This window comes from Siniperca chuatsi, linkage group LG17, assembly GCF_020085105.1.
Source record: "Siniperca chuatsi isolate FFG_IHB_CAS linkage group LG17, ASM2008510v1, whole genome shotgun sequence".
NCBI classification, from domain to species: Eukaryota; Metazoa; Chordata; class Actinopteri; order Centrarchiformes; family Sinipercidae; genus Siniperca; species Siniperca chuatsi.
The window spans coordinates 5,949,234-5,966,918 of NC_058058.1; the positions used below are offsets into that span (position 1 = coordinate 5,949,234).

A 17,685-nucleotide genomic window follows, 5' to 3' on the forward strand; every position below is an offset into this window, starting at 1 on the left:
AGCCAAGCCCACCACACTCCACCCTGCCCTAACCCAACATTTGATATTTAATACTCTAGACATCATTTAGCCAACACTCTCCTCCATAGCAACTTATACTGCAAACAGTGGAATAAATCTCCCTAATTGTAGGTGGCAGGATCACCCTGTGGGTAGAGGGAGCGTCTTGTAACTAAAAGGTCAAAGACTTGATCGTATCGACGACTGATATGTCTGTCAGTCTACTGTCAAAGTGTTTTCCTAAGACACTAAACCGCAAACCACTCAGTCTTAGTTACTTTGGATAAGAGTGGCAGCTAAGATCCAAAACCACAAATATATCCGAGTATAAAAGAAGTGTAGAAGATAATAATTTAAATGCAAATAACTAGAAAATGATAGAGAGGTTTTGTCTTTGAGTAGAGGGAAAAACTAAGCAGCCAAACCTTCTCTGTGATGCAATTTTTCAGTTTTTATTTCAGGACTTTTGTGGGTCAGAAAACAGTCTTGTCTTGACTGTGAAACTGGCCAGCAAAACACTTTTTTAGACCCAGGATTTAAAAAACCTATGTTAAACTGTTTTTATTCAAACATAGAAAGTAGACTGACAAAAAGCAATCTGAATCACAGTCACCTTAATCACTCAGTACAGTAACTATAATTTGTCTCAGAGACACACAGGTACAGACAAGTGATGACTAACAACAGGGCCTCACATGCCTGTATAGTACAGGACAGTAGACTATACATGTCAGTCTTTATATATACATTATATTCAAACAATAAAGACACGGAGGATGAGAAAAAAAGGGGGGAAAGAAGGCTGCTGAAACTCAGATCGGTTTTCTTGTCAGTATGACATGTAGAGAAGGAAACAGAACAGAGTAAGGACTGAGTGACAAAGAACAGGATCAGAGGAAAAGGGAACATGATGTAGAAAAGGAAGTGAAGAGAGAGAAAGTGAGGCAGTGAGCGTGAGTTAAGAGAACTAAATGTAGGAGACAGTGAAGTAGGCCTGTGCTGAAAGACAACAAACCTTGCTGATTGGAAAGGTTCAAAACTTCTAACAGAGATGAGAGTCGCAGCAGGAAAAGCACAAGTTACACACGCCTGCAGCTTTGTATCCAAGCCACAGACTTGAACCAAATCTAAGCACCTCGTTAGTATTTTCATTGGCCTGTCACTGAGTTAGTGCTGTCGACTTTTACATACTTTTCTGTCTCTGCTGTCAACAAACAGTAAAACGTATGAATGGACCACTGTGAGATTCTGGAGGGCAAAGAGCCTGTTAGCATTGCAATCTCTACTAAATTAAATTTGACATCTAATTCAGTTTGCTGAGAGTGATTTACAGTCAGTTTCGATGTAGATTAAGCATCCTGAATTTATCGCCCTCCTAAACCAGCTGGCTCTTTCTTGTTGGAACTTATCCAGTCTTGTTTTAAATTATGATAGAATTGTTCTTTGTGGTGATTTTAATATTCATGTTGATGACTCCTCTAATGCCCTTGCTGCTGATTTTTTTAACTTACAACATCGTGTGTCTGGCCAAACTCATTCCCGTGGCCACACCTTAGACCTAGTTTTTACTTTGGGCCTGAAAACTCCATCTGTGGAAATCAGGGACACATTTGTATCCGATCACCTATGCATTGTTTTTAACTGTGATTTAGAGGCTGCTAGGACTGTCTTATCCCGCTCTAAGTACACACGCGTCCTTAATGAGCATAGTGCCTCAAAATTCTGTACACTGTTCAATTCTGCTGGCAATGTGTTTCCTGATTCCTCCAACACCAACGATTTGGTTGATTCTTTTAACTACCTGTGTTCTTCAATCTCATAGCTCCTTAAAAATAGACCAAACCCAAAGACTAGAAAACAGCCATGGTTAAATGACAGTATTCGAAGCTGTAAAAGGAAATGCAGAAGAGCAGACCACAGATGGAAGAAATCAGGTCTCCAGGTCCACTTTGTGGCTATGAAAGAGTTATTACTCCTTTATAATAGGATGGTGAAGGATGCAAGAAGATGTCATTTCTCTGCACTTATTTCTGCCCAACAGCACAACCCCAGATTCCTATTTAAGACTGTGGATCAGTTAGTTAACCTAGCCTCTCCTTGTGCCCCTGATTGTGATGCTGATTGTGAAAAGTTTCTTTTGCACTTTGCTGGAAAGGTGGAGTTAATAAGATCTGATATCACCCCCAAACCTGCCTTTTTAGATGTGGATCACCCGCTCAGGGATTCATTGAGCAGACATCATGTCTCTTATGAGAGTATCCTCTAGCCCTCTGGACAAAATCCCAACTAGGTTTTGGATTGTATTGCGCCCTTTTACAAATTATTTTTAACAGCTCGCTGTCTACTGGCTGCGTCCCAGATTACTTTAAAACTGCTTGTGTCCAGTCAGTCCTAAAAAAAACCTGGGCTTGACCCCACCCTCCTGGATAACTATCGCCCAATCTCCAAACTGCCTTTTATTTCAAAGATTCTCGAAAAACTTGTATGTAAGCAGCTTCTTGCTGCTGTGGAAAACATAATACCTTTGAAAAGTTCCAATCTGGCTTTCGTCAGCACCACAGCACTGAGACAGCTCTTCTCAATGTCACTAATGACCTATTAATGAATGCAGACGCAGGCATGTGTTCAATTCTTGTGCTGTTGGACTTAAGTGCTGCCTTTGACACAATTGATCATGGCATTCTTTTAGATAGACTGAGGCACTGGGTGGGCATATCTGGCACTGCACTAGTCTGGTTCTCATCTTATCTGTCCAATAGGAAATTCTGTGTCAGCATTAATAACTTCATGTTATCCTTTTCCCATATCAAGTACGGTGTGCCTCATGGTTCAATTCTGGGACCAATACTGTTTTCCTTATACATGCTTCCCTTGGGTGATGTCATCCGCAGACATGGTATTTCTTTTCATTGTTATGCAGATGACACACAGTTGTACCTCCCTGTCAAGCCCACTGACCTTAGTATGCTGAGTTTTCTGCAGGACTGCCTGGCTGACATAAAAAATTGGATGTCAATACATTTTCTTCAGCTCAACTCAAATAAAACTGAAATCCTTGTTATTGGGCCCCAAAACATCACTAAACAAATACTGCCATCTACTGGTAACCTGTCACAACATATCAAGCCTGTTGCAAGAAATCTTGGTGTCCTGTTTGATAGCAATTTATGTTTTGAGCAACATATCACTAAGCTTGTCCAATCATGTTTTTATCACCTCAGACACATTGCAAAAATCCTATCTATTTTGAATCTTAGTGATGCAGAAACTGTGCATGCTTTTATCTCCTCACGCCTCGATTATTGTAACAACCTGTTCACTTGTCTTAATCAAAAAACTTTGACACGACTGCAGACTGTACAAAACTCAGCTGCTCGGCTGTTAACCAGAACCAAGAAGTACGACCACATCACACCTGTTTTAGCCTCTTTACATTGGTTCCTTGTTTGTTTTAGGATTGATTTTAAGATTTTGTTGATTATTTTTAAGGCTCTTCATGGTCTTCTGTCTGTTCCTGAGTCCAGGATGAAAACTAAGGGGGACAGAGCTTTTGCTGTCAGGGCCCCGAGGCTCTGGAACAACTTGCCTGAAGAAATTAGGTTGTGTGAGTCAGTGTCTTCGTTTAAGTCTCTTCTCAAAACACATTTTTATCTGAAAGCATATCCTGATTTTACTTAAACTGGCTCATTTTGTTACTTGATGGTGTCATTTTCTTATGCTTTAATTTTTGCACAGCTACATATCACTTGCTACTTGGTTTGTCACTGTAATTGTCATATCCTATCCATAATCCTATATTGCTATATGTTTTTCATTTTGTGTGCCTTGGTTACTCACTGCTTTACTGTGTACAGTATATTTCTACTGTCTGTCTTACTAGTTGACAGAGAACTGCGCTAATAAGTTAGTGTTTGATTGATTGGTAGCAGAAAAAAAGTTTTAAAAAAAGAATAGTAAGGTTTTGGTAACAGTTCAAGAATATTTGGGGTTCTGTAGTCATACAGGTTTACATCTCTGTTAGGAGTAGAGACACGTTTGCTCTGGCAATAGTCTGACAATAGTCTCGATTGTTGTATTAGCGAGAAATTGCCTGTAAGCTATAACAACTTCATAAGGCCACATTACAACAGGTGTGTCTGTTATCTTGTTTTGGATTTCTTCTGCTCACTTATTTATTAGCTGCAGCTTTAAACTTGTAATAGCTGATTTTTGGCCATTTGGCAACAAGCTGTAAACACAACACTGATGTATTATCACCTTTTAAGTTGATATGTTGAACTTGTTAGCAAACCGTTGCTTATTTACACATCCAGCTGTTACAGAGCAACATTATCATTCATTTGAAGTTGTGCTTCTGGCCACCTGATGAATGTCAGTCCAATATTCATTCTTCTTTTAGCTCTGTTTTGGTCTCTACCAACTCCTGAGATAAAAACTGGGTCTTTAGCTGCTAGATGCTCCACTATGTTCACCAGTTAGTCACTAATTCTGTCTGCCGTTTGGTGCTGGACAGATTGTGTAGATTAGTTTAAGAAGGGTCAATGAGGACCCAGAATCTCAGATGTGTAGGAGTTGCTGGAGACCTGGAGTTTTTCTGCTTCCTAGTGGCCAAAGATTTATTGATGCAGCTTTAAAATAAGCAACATGGCCGCAACCATAGTGTTAACAATCTTGTTGGCTAATCAGCATACTTTATATACTGTACATGCCCCTATAACCCACCTGACTGAACTCAACAAGTTCAAGCATGTTCCCTAGGAACTGCTGAACGTAATTCTGGGAAATGTAGGCGATCACTTAATAAAGTAGACTTACACTCAGCAGACTGAAGGAACATGATTGATGATATGTAGTCTTAATATACAAGGTTGCAGTTTTTCTTTAACATACAGGCAGTGTGATTCTATATTGACAGAGCTGACGGAGTAGTCTGGGTATTTTGGGAGTGTATTATGGGAGGAAGCGGTGCATGGTGCCAATAGGAATAGGAAGAGGGAGTTCCTCCAGAGATAGACAGAGGAGACTGTTAACACATACACACTGAGCTCTATATAGACTGACACCGTTCCACACATACCTCACTCTCACTCTGACTGGCTGCTCCACTTTCTAATCCCCCCTCCGCTCTCTCTTTCACTCTTTTTGCTTCCTCTTTCACTGTCGTCCCCTTCTCCCCCTCTCTCTGTCTTGCCAACTCACACTTCTCTCCTTCACTTGCTGATTGCTCTCATCCATGTACTCTGCCTCTCGGGTTTCCCTTACTCATGTTCTTCTTCTCTCTCTCCATTACAGACTTGGCACAGGGCCACAAATAGATCAAATATAACTCTCACATTCCTCTCTGCAGTCACTCTTCCTCCTCAAGGACTGAATGTGGCCTCTATCTCTCTATCTCTCTGCACATTAAAGGTTTATTGAATGTGTCTCTGAATGTGCCATGTCTCTGACTTGCACCTAATTAAATGCTCACTTTTTTTCAAGTTCCCACCACTTGGCCATGTAGTGAGTGTTTGCGGATCTCCTGTGAAATTCATTCTTCATTATTATTAGTTCATTAGTGACTAAACTATTGAGTGCGCACAAAACATATTCAAGTGGGAATCATTCTGCAAGTCAGGAGTTCGTAGGACAGATTCATAAAGCGTTAAGTATGTTTTAAGCATTCATTGCTGAGTTCAAGTGCACTCCGTCATAGACTATGTCCACATTTAATCGGCTAATTTTGAAATGCCAGGTACGTGTGAAAACAACACACTTGCATTTTCAGGTTGTTTTGGTAAAGATCTCCGACCGCACTGAAACTCTGAAGCATAAGGAAAATGGCTAAATCTCTTCTTCGTCCTTTTTCTGTAAGCAAACAACAACATTGTGCATCACAGCCAACATTTGATCAGGAGTGGGACAGATAGTCTGATCAGCGGTTTAGACCTCCGTTCTGTCCCCTCCTGCTCTCTGTGATCATAAATATACCTTAATGACAATGTCTGCACTGTGTGATCGGCTATATTGGTTATAATGAGTGATCGCAGACAGGGTTAGAAGCGACAGACTAAAAGCTGACAACTAAAAGCGACTGATTCGGTCAGTAAAAATGGTGATACAGTATAGTCATTTCAGTTTAAAGATTCGCTGCTAAAGATTAATTCATACATGCGCTGAAGACCTGTACTATTTCTTCAGAACTATCCAGAGTAAAGGGAACACTGTTTCTGTTGATTTTTTTAAGTATAGTTTTGGGGGAAATAGACAAGAGAGCGATGACAGGAAATGAGAAGTGAAAGAGTTGGAGAATGACATCCAACACAGGTCCCCAGCCGGACTCATACCAGGGACGTTGTGATTACATGGTCAACACCTTAAACCCCTATGACACCAAGCTGCCCTGTTGCATTTATCAATAATGTGAGTGCAGCAATCGAAATTCCATTCACCTCAATTGTATTGGGGTTGCAGCATGAATCTTGAGATTGATATTTAAAAATCTGGACAGACACAAACCAAACTATCTGCATGGCTAGATACCATTAGAGGTAACTAAGAAAATAATTTGAACTGCCCCTTTAAGACTGACAATAACACTGCAAAAAGTGACAGCACTATAAAGTCAGTAAGCAATATCAGCTCTGTTTTTTTCAGTCAAATTGAGTGATTCAACATCTTTTGTGAGCTCAAAACATCCAACACTCACCATTCTGTCCTTGCATGTTTTTGTAATTAGTTTTACACCGACAGATCTTCCCTTTGCATTCTCAAATGTTGATTTGAAGATTGATTCTCACTGATTTGTCTTCAGCTTCCTCAATTTTGACTGATAAACTGCCACAAATGATCAACTCAGGATGATAATTTTAGCATATGAGATGGCTATATATTGATTATTGCAGTTCATTATTCAGATACTTATTGGTCTGACTGTATGCAGATAGAGCTTCAAAGGGGGATGTCCTCCTCGAAATTCAAATGAGCCTGAAATGTCCCCTGTGACCTCCTATAGCCTAATAACAAGCTGATGGAAAGAGCCCTGCCACCCCTCTTTCTTTCCACTATACATTTGTTTTCCTTTTTCAGGAACCCTGCTCTCTCCTCCCCCTCAACCTTCCCCTCTTTAGCCCCCTCTCTCTCATTCTTTCTCATTTCTCTCCTCCTCCTCCCCCATTTCTTCCATGGCCTCATCCTCCGCTCTTTCCTCCATTTCTGTTCTCTCTCTCCTCCCCAGTGCAGGAGCGTGTTAATCCCATTACACATGTGTGAATACCAGCTGGAGGAGAGCAGCAGAGAGAGACAGACAGAAAACAGAGAGAGAGAAGAGAGGAGAGGAGAGGGGGAGGCAGAGGGGGAGAAGGGAACAGAGAGTGTTTGTGTCCGAGTGTGACTGACTGCTTACTCTACGACCGTGTCTGCCTGATGCAAAATCCCCTCATAATGTAGTGATGTTTACGGTAATATAATGTAATGCATAGTAATGAAGTGTAATTTATGTGTGTGTTTTTCAGTTTTCAGCTCTATTACTGCAGATGAATACTTCATCATACAGGCCCTAGACAAAGTAGTATTTATTTTTTGTAAGGTAGTAAAATCCTATTATTGTTTTTTTTTCAGTTTGTGTAATTTACTTACCGATATTTATTCTTTGGACAAATGCTAAAGTTTCTGTGTCTGCTCCTTATGTGAGCTAGCACTGTGTTCAAATTTGTAATATTTAAAGTGTTAAACCTCTTAAGCCCCTCTGACCCCAAGTCAAACCCACATAACTTTATTTTAAATTCTAGTCCTGACCCTTATATTTCTAAAAATACCAAAAATGTCAGGATTAATTTGGGGGAAACTAAACAAATCCCTGGAAAAAGCTAGTAAGTGCCCCTTGAGTTAAGATTATTTTGTCCCAAGGTCAAGAACTCTCTTGGAGTTTTAATATTTCACTCAGTGTAAACATCATATAGCTTCATTGAAAAGCTGGAACAACATAATACAGAATATAAAGTGTATATGATACTGTTGGACAGAGTGGAATTAGATGATTTTTCAAAACTTAAAGCTACGTTAAAGGGAAATAAAATGGGAAACTGGCTGTTAAAGGCTTGAATGCAGTGCAGTTCAAGTTTGTTTAATTAGAGTATAGTTGTTTTGTACCATTTCCGTTATACCTGATTTAAGTGCCTGTGTTGTCAAACCAAAGATTCCTTTTTGCCTTTTTTTGTGCTCCCTGCTCTCCATCACACGTTTTTCAATATAGCTGAATTTTCAGTTTGGTTGAAAGAGGCTAGGTAGCTTAGCACAGCCACAAGGAATTGTTGTTGTTTTGGCATTGTTAAAAAATTAGTTGGATATGAGAAATGTAGTTCACATCCTGGCTCAAAGTGCTTCAGACATTAAATCACTGAAGTGTAACATGGGAAACTAGTTCTAAATGTATGTAGTTTTGACACGTAGTTGAAATGTTTGGGAATTCAACACTGTTGAAAGAAGATCCTTCAGATCAAGTAAAAGTAGCAATACCACAGTGAAACTACCCCACTACAAGTATTATTAGTGAAAATGTATGTAACGTAAGTACAAAAGTAAAAGATGGCCCCTGTGAGTGTTGTTTTTATGTATTATTTGATTCTTATTATTATTGATGCATTAATGTAGAGTTTTAATGTTAGCTGGCCAGAGTGGAGCTGTTTTAAGCTACTGCTATTATATACTGCTGTGTATTTAATTCTACAACAGTGCATCATATTTTCTAAGCCCATCATGTGTCTTCAATGTAAAATATTAATCAGTAAAGTGACTGGTAACTAAAGCTGTCAGATAAATGAAGTGGAGCTCTGAAATGTCGTGGAGTAGAAGTATAAACTGGTTTAAAATGGAAATACTCAAGTACCTTAAAATTATACTTAAGTGCAGCACTTGAGTAGTACTTTCTTTCCACCACCGGAGTAGGTACACATAGGAAGCATTTGAATTTTCTCTTCTTCTGACTACGTTCAAGTGCCCAGGATGTTTAACCAAGTGCTTCTCCAGCAGTTTAAAATGACATTTTCCGTGTTTTAGGTGCTTGTTTTGGTTCTGACATGGCCCGGCTCCTCTTTGTGATTCAGGGCCGGTTGCTGGGATGTCGGGGAGGCGATGAGGCCGCAAGCTAGACAGTGCAGACAAGCCCAATGCGCTCCTGAAGAGTTCAAGCGCCAAGAAAATAAACAAGCCTTTTGATCACAAAGGGCCCATTCACTCCCTCTCTCTCTCACTCTTTCTTTCTTTCTCTCCCCCTCCACTTATCCTTGGTTGTTTCTCCTCAGCTCTCCTCTCCTGACCTTCTATCTTTTTATCCTTTTTCCTTATTTTAAAACCTCTCCATGTGTCTCTTTCTTCTACTTTCTTTCATTTTCATCTTACATCCAAGACTGTCCTCCTGCTTTGACTGAAAGGCAAGAGCAGCAGAGAGACAGACCTCCACAGAGAGACAGACAGACATCATCTGACCAGCCAGAGGGCAGACAGACAGACAGAAACGCAGACAAGGACCTCCTTATTCCAGAAACATACGCTCATGGTGCAGAGCAGAGGAACACAACATGGAAAATGTCTTCACTCCATCTTTAGCACAAAACACGAACAGGGACGCAGGCGAAAACTCCCTCCCTCCGGCCAATCAAGCGTTTTCTGCTGTCACGAACACTGTGAGCTGCCTCATTTTGACTCTACTACTGTGTGTGAGAGAGTGTGTTTTCTTATGCATACAGATGGTGCTGGTGTGAAAAGGCCTCTCCCATTACAGTTTTGTTGTTGAGAGTAAGTGCTGCTCACTCTGGGTGTGGCTCGGTTACCATTTGCCCCCTCAGGCTTATTTTCCATTTTAAAAACACGCCAGATTTCCTCAGATAGAAAACACTTACCTAGAAAAAACAAAGACATGAACTTAGCTCTACTCGGGGCTTTGCTAATGGGGCAAAACCTAAAAAATACCATATCTTCACATTGTAAGCCATTTATTTTACAATTATGCAGCAGGATTTGAATTTCATGCTTTATTCACAATATAAAGGTACATTTCAATGTTTTTCCCCCCACACAGTACAAATCACTGTATCAAAACAATCCCAACAACTCTACTTTTAGTTAGCGTTATTCTTTTTATATTACTGTTAGGTTATTTACCCAAACTAAAATATGGTATGGTTGTGAAATGTTACAATCTACTCTAGCTCTTTTAAAACTTACATGTCGCTATTTGTTACTGATTGTAAATAATATGTCTCCTTTGCAGTTTTGAATGTCATATACGCAGAATTTTGTAACCAACAATGCATTTTTTAAAGTTTTATGGTGAAACTTGAGCTCCAGTGTCTAAAATGGGTAAAAAAAACCTTAGTTTGTGTAAATACCCTAACAAGGTTAAAAAAAAAATTACCTGGGTCAAAACAACCCATTGATATTGGGTGAAGTTAGCCCAGTACTGTGTCAGTGCTATATTGACCCACACTGGGTAAATGACCCAATGATTTCTAGTGTGCAACAGCATTATCACCAAATTCCCACTGATCAGACGTTTTTAAATATCATCATTTATTAATCATGCAATTCTTGTATTTCTTCATCATTTACCAATCAGTGGTGATTGATTGGATTGCTCCTGTTTAATGATGAGGGTCATTACCACCTTAGTAATGAAGTGATAGTGACTCTGGTGATCAGTTAGTCCCAATCACCCCACCGATTCACACATATGTAGCCGTCAGATCTCCTGCTGAGCTTTTGTTGCCATTGCTTTCACATGCAGCCGGTGTCTGCATCCCCCAACCAGGCCACCGTCACTGCAGACACTCGCTCTGCGTCCCTCCTGTTTCATCAACAAACTATTATTTCCACTACAGCTTTTCACTGCTGGCTTCTCAACACAGTGTCAAGCCAGTCAGACACAGCTCTGCTTAAAGTTGTTGTGTTGTGGGTGAAGAAATTGGCTTAAAAATTCGATGAAAGTTATTTAGCGCAATATTTCAACCAGACTCATCACACTTTTGAGGATGAAGTCTTGCTGTGAAACATAAGGTTGTATTTAGGGCGACATTTTTCCCAAATCTGTGTTTTGTTGTTGTATTTTGGAATCGAACCGTCTTGCCAGGAGTGCTTTCTGCAACATTTTTTTTAAATGTCTTTTTTACAAACAAAAAGCTAACAGTAAACAGTGACCCATATCTAATGATCGTTTTAGTCTGAGTCAGAAAACTTAACAAATGCATACACAAAAACAAAATATTTGCATAAGACAGACACGTTTTCCCCTTTCGTTTGCTAAGAAGGGGGACCATATTGCAATAGAATTATCCAGGGAGCCTGTATTAATAGATATCAAAGTAAATGACTCTTTCAAGTTTAACCATTTTAAACCAGTCTTGAATTGAATGCACTAATGCAAAAAAAACGACTTTTTGGCAACAACAAAAGCTATGAGCAGCCACTTGGTATGTTGTTGATTAGGCAGACCTCCTATTATACAAAGTACTGAATCAGGTTTTGCAGGGAGTCCAATGATACCAGTCTAAAGTTTGAGCTGTTTTAGTTTTAGTGAAGCGTTCGATGATTGGTCACTTTATCCTGTCTCTTAAATACATTTTGTAAAGAGTCAGAAGTTTTTAGCAACAAAGCAAAGTACGATGAGCATGTAAAGAGGATGTACATCTGATTCTCAGGGATTCAAAGTGTTCACCAGCACATTAAAGGACTAACACTTTTATCTGGTTAAAAACTACTGTTTTTTAATGAAGGTTTGGTGGGAAGTTGTCTTTTGATTCACGTTATTTGCCTTACAGTGGCATCTCCCCACCTACACAGCTACACGTGTCTGCGGTTGCTGAAGACTAAAATTACAAAATGAGAGACAGTTTAATTTGCATTATGTTATTATTCACTAGACTTTTTTCCAGTAAACTTGGTGTTTTCTTGCTTTTAGTTTTGCAGTTGCGAAGCAGAGTGTACAATGTGAGAATGACCGTAAATCAAGTTTTACCCTAGCAGAGCAAAATCTTCAAGAGTATTCGTTCTTCTTTTGGTGCGTTTTGATTTCACAAACATGTCATACTTGCTGATGTTGTCATGCTGAGTAGATCAAACGCAACAGGACTGTTCACACTTCACTCTCTGGAGGTGTTTGTCTTGACGTTTCCTCAGGTGGAGCAAAAGGTCAGCAGCAGAGCAGAGAGAGGAAAAGCTAAGACCCTACAAATACATGCACACTAGAGCTGAAACAATTAGCAGTAGGCCTTTTTCACAGCAGACATTTTGACTTGTCATGGTAGGAAAAGCGCAAGTGTTACTAATAACATTAACGATGACTCTGTGCTATTTAAGTGTCCCAGTAAACCATGACAGTGAGCCAGCATGCACAATACAGGACCCTGAAACTGAAGAAGCTAAATGGAATTCAGCCATCATTAATGTTATTATTTACACCTGTGCTTTTCCTACTGTGACATGTCAAAATGTCTTCTTTGGAAAAAAAAAAGTCCTATTAATCTATTAGGTTTTAGGCAAAAATTAAACTTCTCAAATGTGGATGTGTGCTGTGTTCTTAGTCAGTAAACTGAATATCTTTGAGTTTTGGACATTTTTAAGACGTCCCCTTGAACCTTTCACAATTTTCAGACCTTTTGTTGACCACATGATTAAACAATTAAAGGAATAGTTTGACATTTTAGGACACTTGACACTTTCTTGTGGAGATTTAGATGAGAAGATTTATACAACTCTCATATCTGTTTGTCCGATATGAAGCTGGAGCCAGCAGCTGGTTAGCTTAGCTTAGCTTAGGGCAAAGCCTGGAAAAAGCTAGCCTAGCTCTGTCCAAAGGTAACGAAAATCTGCTTACAAGCACGAGCACAGAGACAAGACATAATATGAAATGAAATATAACTTTATAAATAAATAGAGGTGCTGGTTGACGTACTTCATTACCTGTGGACAGAGCCAGGCTAGCTGTTTCCACCTGTTTCCAGTCTTTGTGCTAAGCTAAGCTAACCAGCTGCTGGCTGTAGGCTTGAGTTGAACAGACAGACATTTGAGAGGCATCAATTTTCTCATCTAACTCTTGGCAAGAAAGCGAAAAGGCATATTTTCCAACACGTCAAACTGTTCCTTTAATCTAGAAAATAATCAACAGATTAATCAATCATGAACATAAACGTTAATTACACCCGTGGACATGCTTGTAGGAAGAGAGGGACATCAGAAGTTTTGTGGTGAAGGTGTAACAAAGCATCAGATGGAGGCGAGCAGGAGGAGAAGAGCTCAGGTAAAGAGAGGAGGAAGTTAGGTAGGCGAGGAGTAAGAAGAACATGAGGAGGTAGAGAGCACTTGAAGGAGAGGAAGAGGCGAAAAGAAAGTAGGAGATGAAGTTATAAAGCTGAGGATGAAGGGCCTATGCAGAGATAAGAGGAGTAGAAGAGGCGGAGTAGGAGTGTAATGTGTGGGGTAATGCAAGGAGGAGGAGGAGAGGCGCTCACAGAGGCGGAGGAGGTTGGTGGAAGTGAAGCGACAGGCGAAGGAGAGATATTTTCTGTTGTATTGTTGAAGTTATTGTGCCTCTGTGTGTGTGTGTGTGTGTGTGTGTGTGTGTGTGACAGTCACATTAAATACTTCACCCACCTGCTGGCCTTCACTTCCCACACACTGCCACTCAAAGTAAATGAGCAGAGCAGAGGAGGGGACGGAGAGGGATGGATGGATGGATGGATGGATGGATGGATGGATGGAGAAAACAGTGGGATGACTGATTGGATAGAAAGAAAGGAGAAAAGGGCTACTTTCGATCCACACACTTATTCTCTCCACTTCATTTCCTCCCATCCGCTCTTCAGCTCAGCGCGCTCGCTGCTCTCCAGTTCAGCCTCTTGAGTAATTACTGCTCCTTTCTTTCAACTCCCCTCTCTCTCTCTTTCTGCTGCCTCCTCAGAGCTGATGTGAGTGCTGAAGGGCCCTTCATTAGAGAGGAAGAAAGAAGTGTGGGAGAAAAGAGCTGTGTGTGAGTGTGTGGTGAGCCCATCATGCTAATAAGCGCCTGATAGGCTGCAGGCGATGTCCTCTTGTAATTATAGTCTATGTAAATTTCAGTGTCTCACCGGCCACCATCCATTCCTGTGGGACAAAACACCTGTTGATTGGCCTATCCTTACTTCCCCGAGTATAAATGACGGATGGCGGCTCCCTGGCTGCCTCGCTGTCGCAGTTTACAGGTAAACACGGCGCCTCTCGTCACCCGCGGCGGTAAACGGGTCTCCACAGCAACGCCGTGACGCGCCAACCGGGAGCGAGCGGGGCGACTGGAGGCAGCGGCGACAGCCCCGGCCGGCAGCTACGCTGGTCCTCATCTAAGATCGTCTATTGAGATGATGAGTCACTCGAAAAATAAAATAAAGTTTTGTTGACTTGTTGAGCTGTCTGCTTCTGGTCTTGTTTACTGCAGCAGATATTTTTCCCCTTTTCATGCACAGTCTGTAGGCTATATATATGTATTAATTAAATTATTATTTTATTGAACTGACTGGGTCCTTAGGCAGCATCAATGTTTGCCACTTGTTCATATGTCAAAAAAGCTGAAACAATTAGTCGATTAATGAAATGGTAGATTGACACAAAATTAGTCAGTAACTATTTTGATAACCAATTAATTGTAATGTATTTTTTAAGCAAAAAATGTGAATATTTGCTAGTTTTCTTAATCTTCTATGATATTAAACTGAACATCTTTGGGTTTTGGGCTGTTGGCCGAACAAAACAAGACATTTTAATATGTCTATCTGGGCTTTGGGAAATTGAGAGGAGCATTTTCTGATATTCTGTGGCCTAAATGATAAATTAATTAACAGAGAAAATTATCTGCAGATTAATCAGTATAAGAAAATGATCATTAGTTGCAGCCCTACTTATGTGAAAATATGTGAAATATGACGCCGAACGCGATATACCAGAGCCTACAATTGGCATATTTAACAGGAACTTAGACCAAAATAAAGTTTCTAACAAAAATATTTTCTTGATTTTGATTTTTAACATTTTATTTATTCAGAGAACATTATTATCCCAGCATGAAGGTCCAAAAGCTGTGTCAAGGCCCTCTCTACACTGCCAGGAATAAATGTGTGGCAGAAAAACACCGAATTGTTTTTTTATGTACTTATTTTTGTTTGTCTGAACGTACTCAAATTTAAATATTTAATTTGAATATATAATTTAAATATAGTCGAAAAGTACTGGAATCAGCAAATAAAATGCATCTAATGTGTTGGTTTTTAATTATAGGATGTAAACTTCCCCTTGGCTGCTAAAAAAAAAACTAATTCCCAGGAAATAAAATCCTGAGGACGTGACCTCAGTGTTCAGTAGCTATAACCCAGTTTGGAAAGCAGCTTTAGGCCTACATCTGGTCTGATAGTTGATAAAATAAGTGTAATTAAATCTAAATAAACGTGGGATATTTTAATGGAGGTTAGGCACTGCCTAACCTCCCATGCATTTGGTGTTTTTATCTTGATTTTTGTTGGGGTTTTTTTTTTTTTTGGTACCTTGATTTTACCCTCATCTGTATTTTTTATGAAATAAATTTTACTTGAACAAAAATGCGTTATGTCAGTTGTGTTTGTTCTTTTGTAAATGCGTCTAATTAATCATGCACAGTCTACTGTGAGTCTATGATTGTGATAATTAAACTGTAACAACCAATCGTTGCACCTTTTGTGCACCCACAACACTGTCGGACTAAAAGGAAAAGGAATCTTTCCAAAAACATAGACGATCTTTGGCAACAAGTGGGCGTTCAGTTCCTCTCCCCCTCCCTCCCTCCGTGGGTCAGCGTGGGCGGCCCCGTGTGGCAGGAGGAGAGCGAAACACGACACCCCGACAGAGGCAGAGGGGGGGGGCCGAGAGAGAACACGAAGTGAGTGAGTGGAAAAAGTCCGTGCCGGAGAAAGAGAGGGGCAGAGAAAGAACAGAGTTGGCTTTGGGGGTTTTTTTTGTTCCTTTCGCCGCTGTTGTGACTGTCGGTGAGGATGATGATGTGGAGGAGGAATCGACCATGCGACACCGTTGCAACAAACGGGATGAAAATTTAGACTCGTCGCATTCCGTTGCTCCAGTACCGACCAACGGCAGCACGGTTCCTCCAAACTTCGACCTGCGCCATTCAGTCCCGGGCGACTGGATTTCCCCCCAGAGCCTCTGGGCAACTTTTCGCACAAGAAGCCCCGTACTTAAAAACAAATATTCCGGCACAAAACTTTTTCAGCAAACGCCGACGTGTCGAGATAAAAAGCAGAAGCCCATACGAAGTTGATTTTTTTTTTTTTTTACTTTAAAACCGAGCTCGAAACCGGGGCAGGTTCTTTCTAACAAGCCACTTGTGAGAACAACACCGGAGGAAGGAGTGGGGTGTCACTGCTAACTTCGCTAGCTAACTTGGCTAAAGGCTAGCTAACTTAAAGTGTAAAGTTACCAGTCGACGGGGAAAGTGACCGAAGCAGCACGCCGAAGACGACAACAAAGATGAAAACCCCGGCAGACTCGGGTAAGTTGACGGCCACACTTATTAAATTAACTTTTTCAGGCGTTCTTCAGATGAAAACAACAGCGCTTAGCTTCGGTGGCTAACTGGTTAGCATGCTAACAAACTCTCGACTCCAGGGAAAGTGTGACAAAATTATGGCGCTAGGGTGGATCCATCCGAGCCTCTTGTTATTGTTTCAGCAAACCTACAGTGAGTCCCACTCACGACCACGTTGTTTTTTCAGGCACCGTGGATCGATGCAACCACAAATGCAAACATTTTTTTTTTTAACTTATTTCCACGACATTTAACTTAAACTCATGTCTGAAGCTACTATGTTAAGCGATTTACAGTGAGGGCAGTAGAGTTAGCCTAATTTCCCGGATCAGTGGTAAGGAGTCAGGGTCAGGGCCAAAGTGCACTGACCCTGACCGCGACAGCTTTGTATTTTAGATATAATTGATGCCCCAGTACAGGACGGCTTAAATTTAGTGGAACAAGCGCTTAAATTTAATTTAGCCTTAAACCAAAACACCACATGGACCAAGTAGTGAGTGAGTGGAAGTATCAGAGCCTTGATAGTGCTCTCACAATACTTCTTAAATCTGAAGAAGAAAGGCAGGGGAAGAGGGTAACACTGTAAGAATGGCAAACTAAAAGAGTAGTGCTAGAAAAATAGTGATGATGAGAAGTACTGCTTGTATAGATTACTTTTCTGTGTATGAACAAGTATGTTGTATAGGGTAAATTAAGTTAAATGCAAAGTTTATCCAGCTATTTGACATATATTTATTTAAAGGAAAGTGACAGAGAAAAGTACATGACTTCTTTTCTTTCTTTTTTTTGTATTTTCATTATTGCAAGCTGGAGATCACTTTTCTATTTATCACTGCATCTCAGCCTACAGTGAAAGTGACTGCATGATTGGATCGGAAACTTATAAGTTTGCGGTTGTAGTGGAGATCAACTGAGACAGTTCTCACTGGTTAACACAGGCTGTGTGAGATTCTAAAATTAAATCAGGAAATGTAGTTTGTCCCTTTTGTATACAAAGTTCAGCATGATCTTTGCTTCTTGTAATGCACTTTGTAAGCAAAGCAGTTTGACCTTTGACACATGCTTGATTTACCAGTGTAGTTAACAGCTTTACTAAGCTGCCGCAGGAATTT

The 17,685-nt window shown here is 40.4% G+C and overlaps 1 protein-coding gene and 1 long non-coding RNA gene across 2 annotated transcripts in view; one reads left to right on the plus strand and one right to left on the minus strand.

Moving 5' to 3' along the window:
- Positions 1–9,958: 9,958 nt before the first annotated feature.
- LOC122864440 lies at positions 9,959–15,685 on the minus strand. Its single transcript, XR_006375223.1, has 3 exons — positions 14,097–15,685; positions 13,624–13,954; positions 9,959–12,198 (listed from the first exon to the last, which is right to left on the minus strand). It is a non-coding gene; the product is annotated as an uncharacterized LOC122864440 (long non-coding RNA).
- A 195-nt stretch (positions 15,686–15,880) lies between these two features.
- Positions 15,881–17,685, plus strand: part of erf (Ets2 repressor factor) — a 37,926-nt gene continuing 36,121 nt past the window's right edge. Inside the window, exon 1 of the mRNA XM_044171853.1 lies at positions 15,881–16,537. Coding sequence (XP_044027788.1) covers positions 16,516–16,537 — 22 coding nt within the window. The 5' untranslated portion in view covers positions 15,881–16,515. The remainder of the gene's footprint in view (positions 16,538–17,685) is intronic.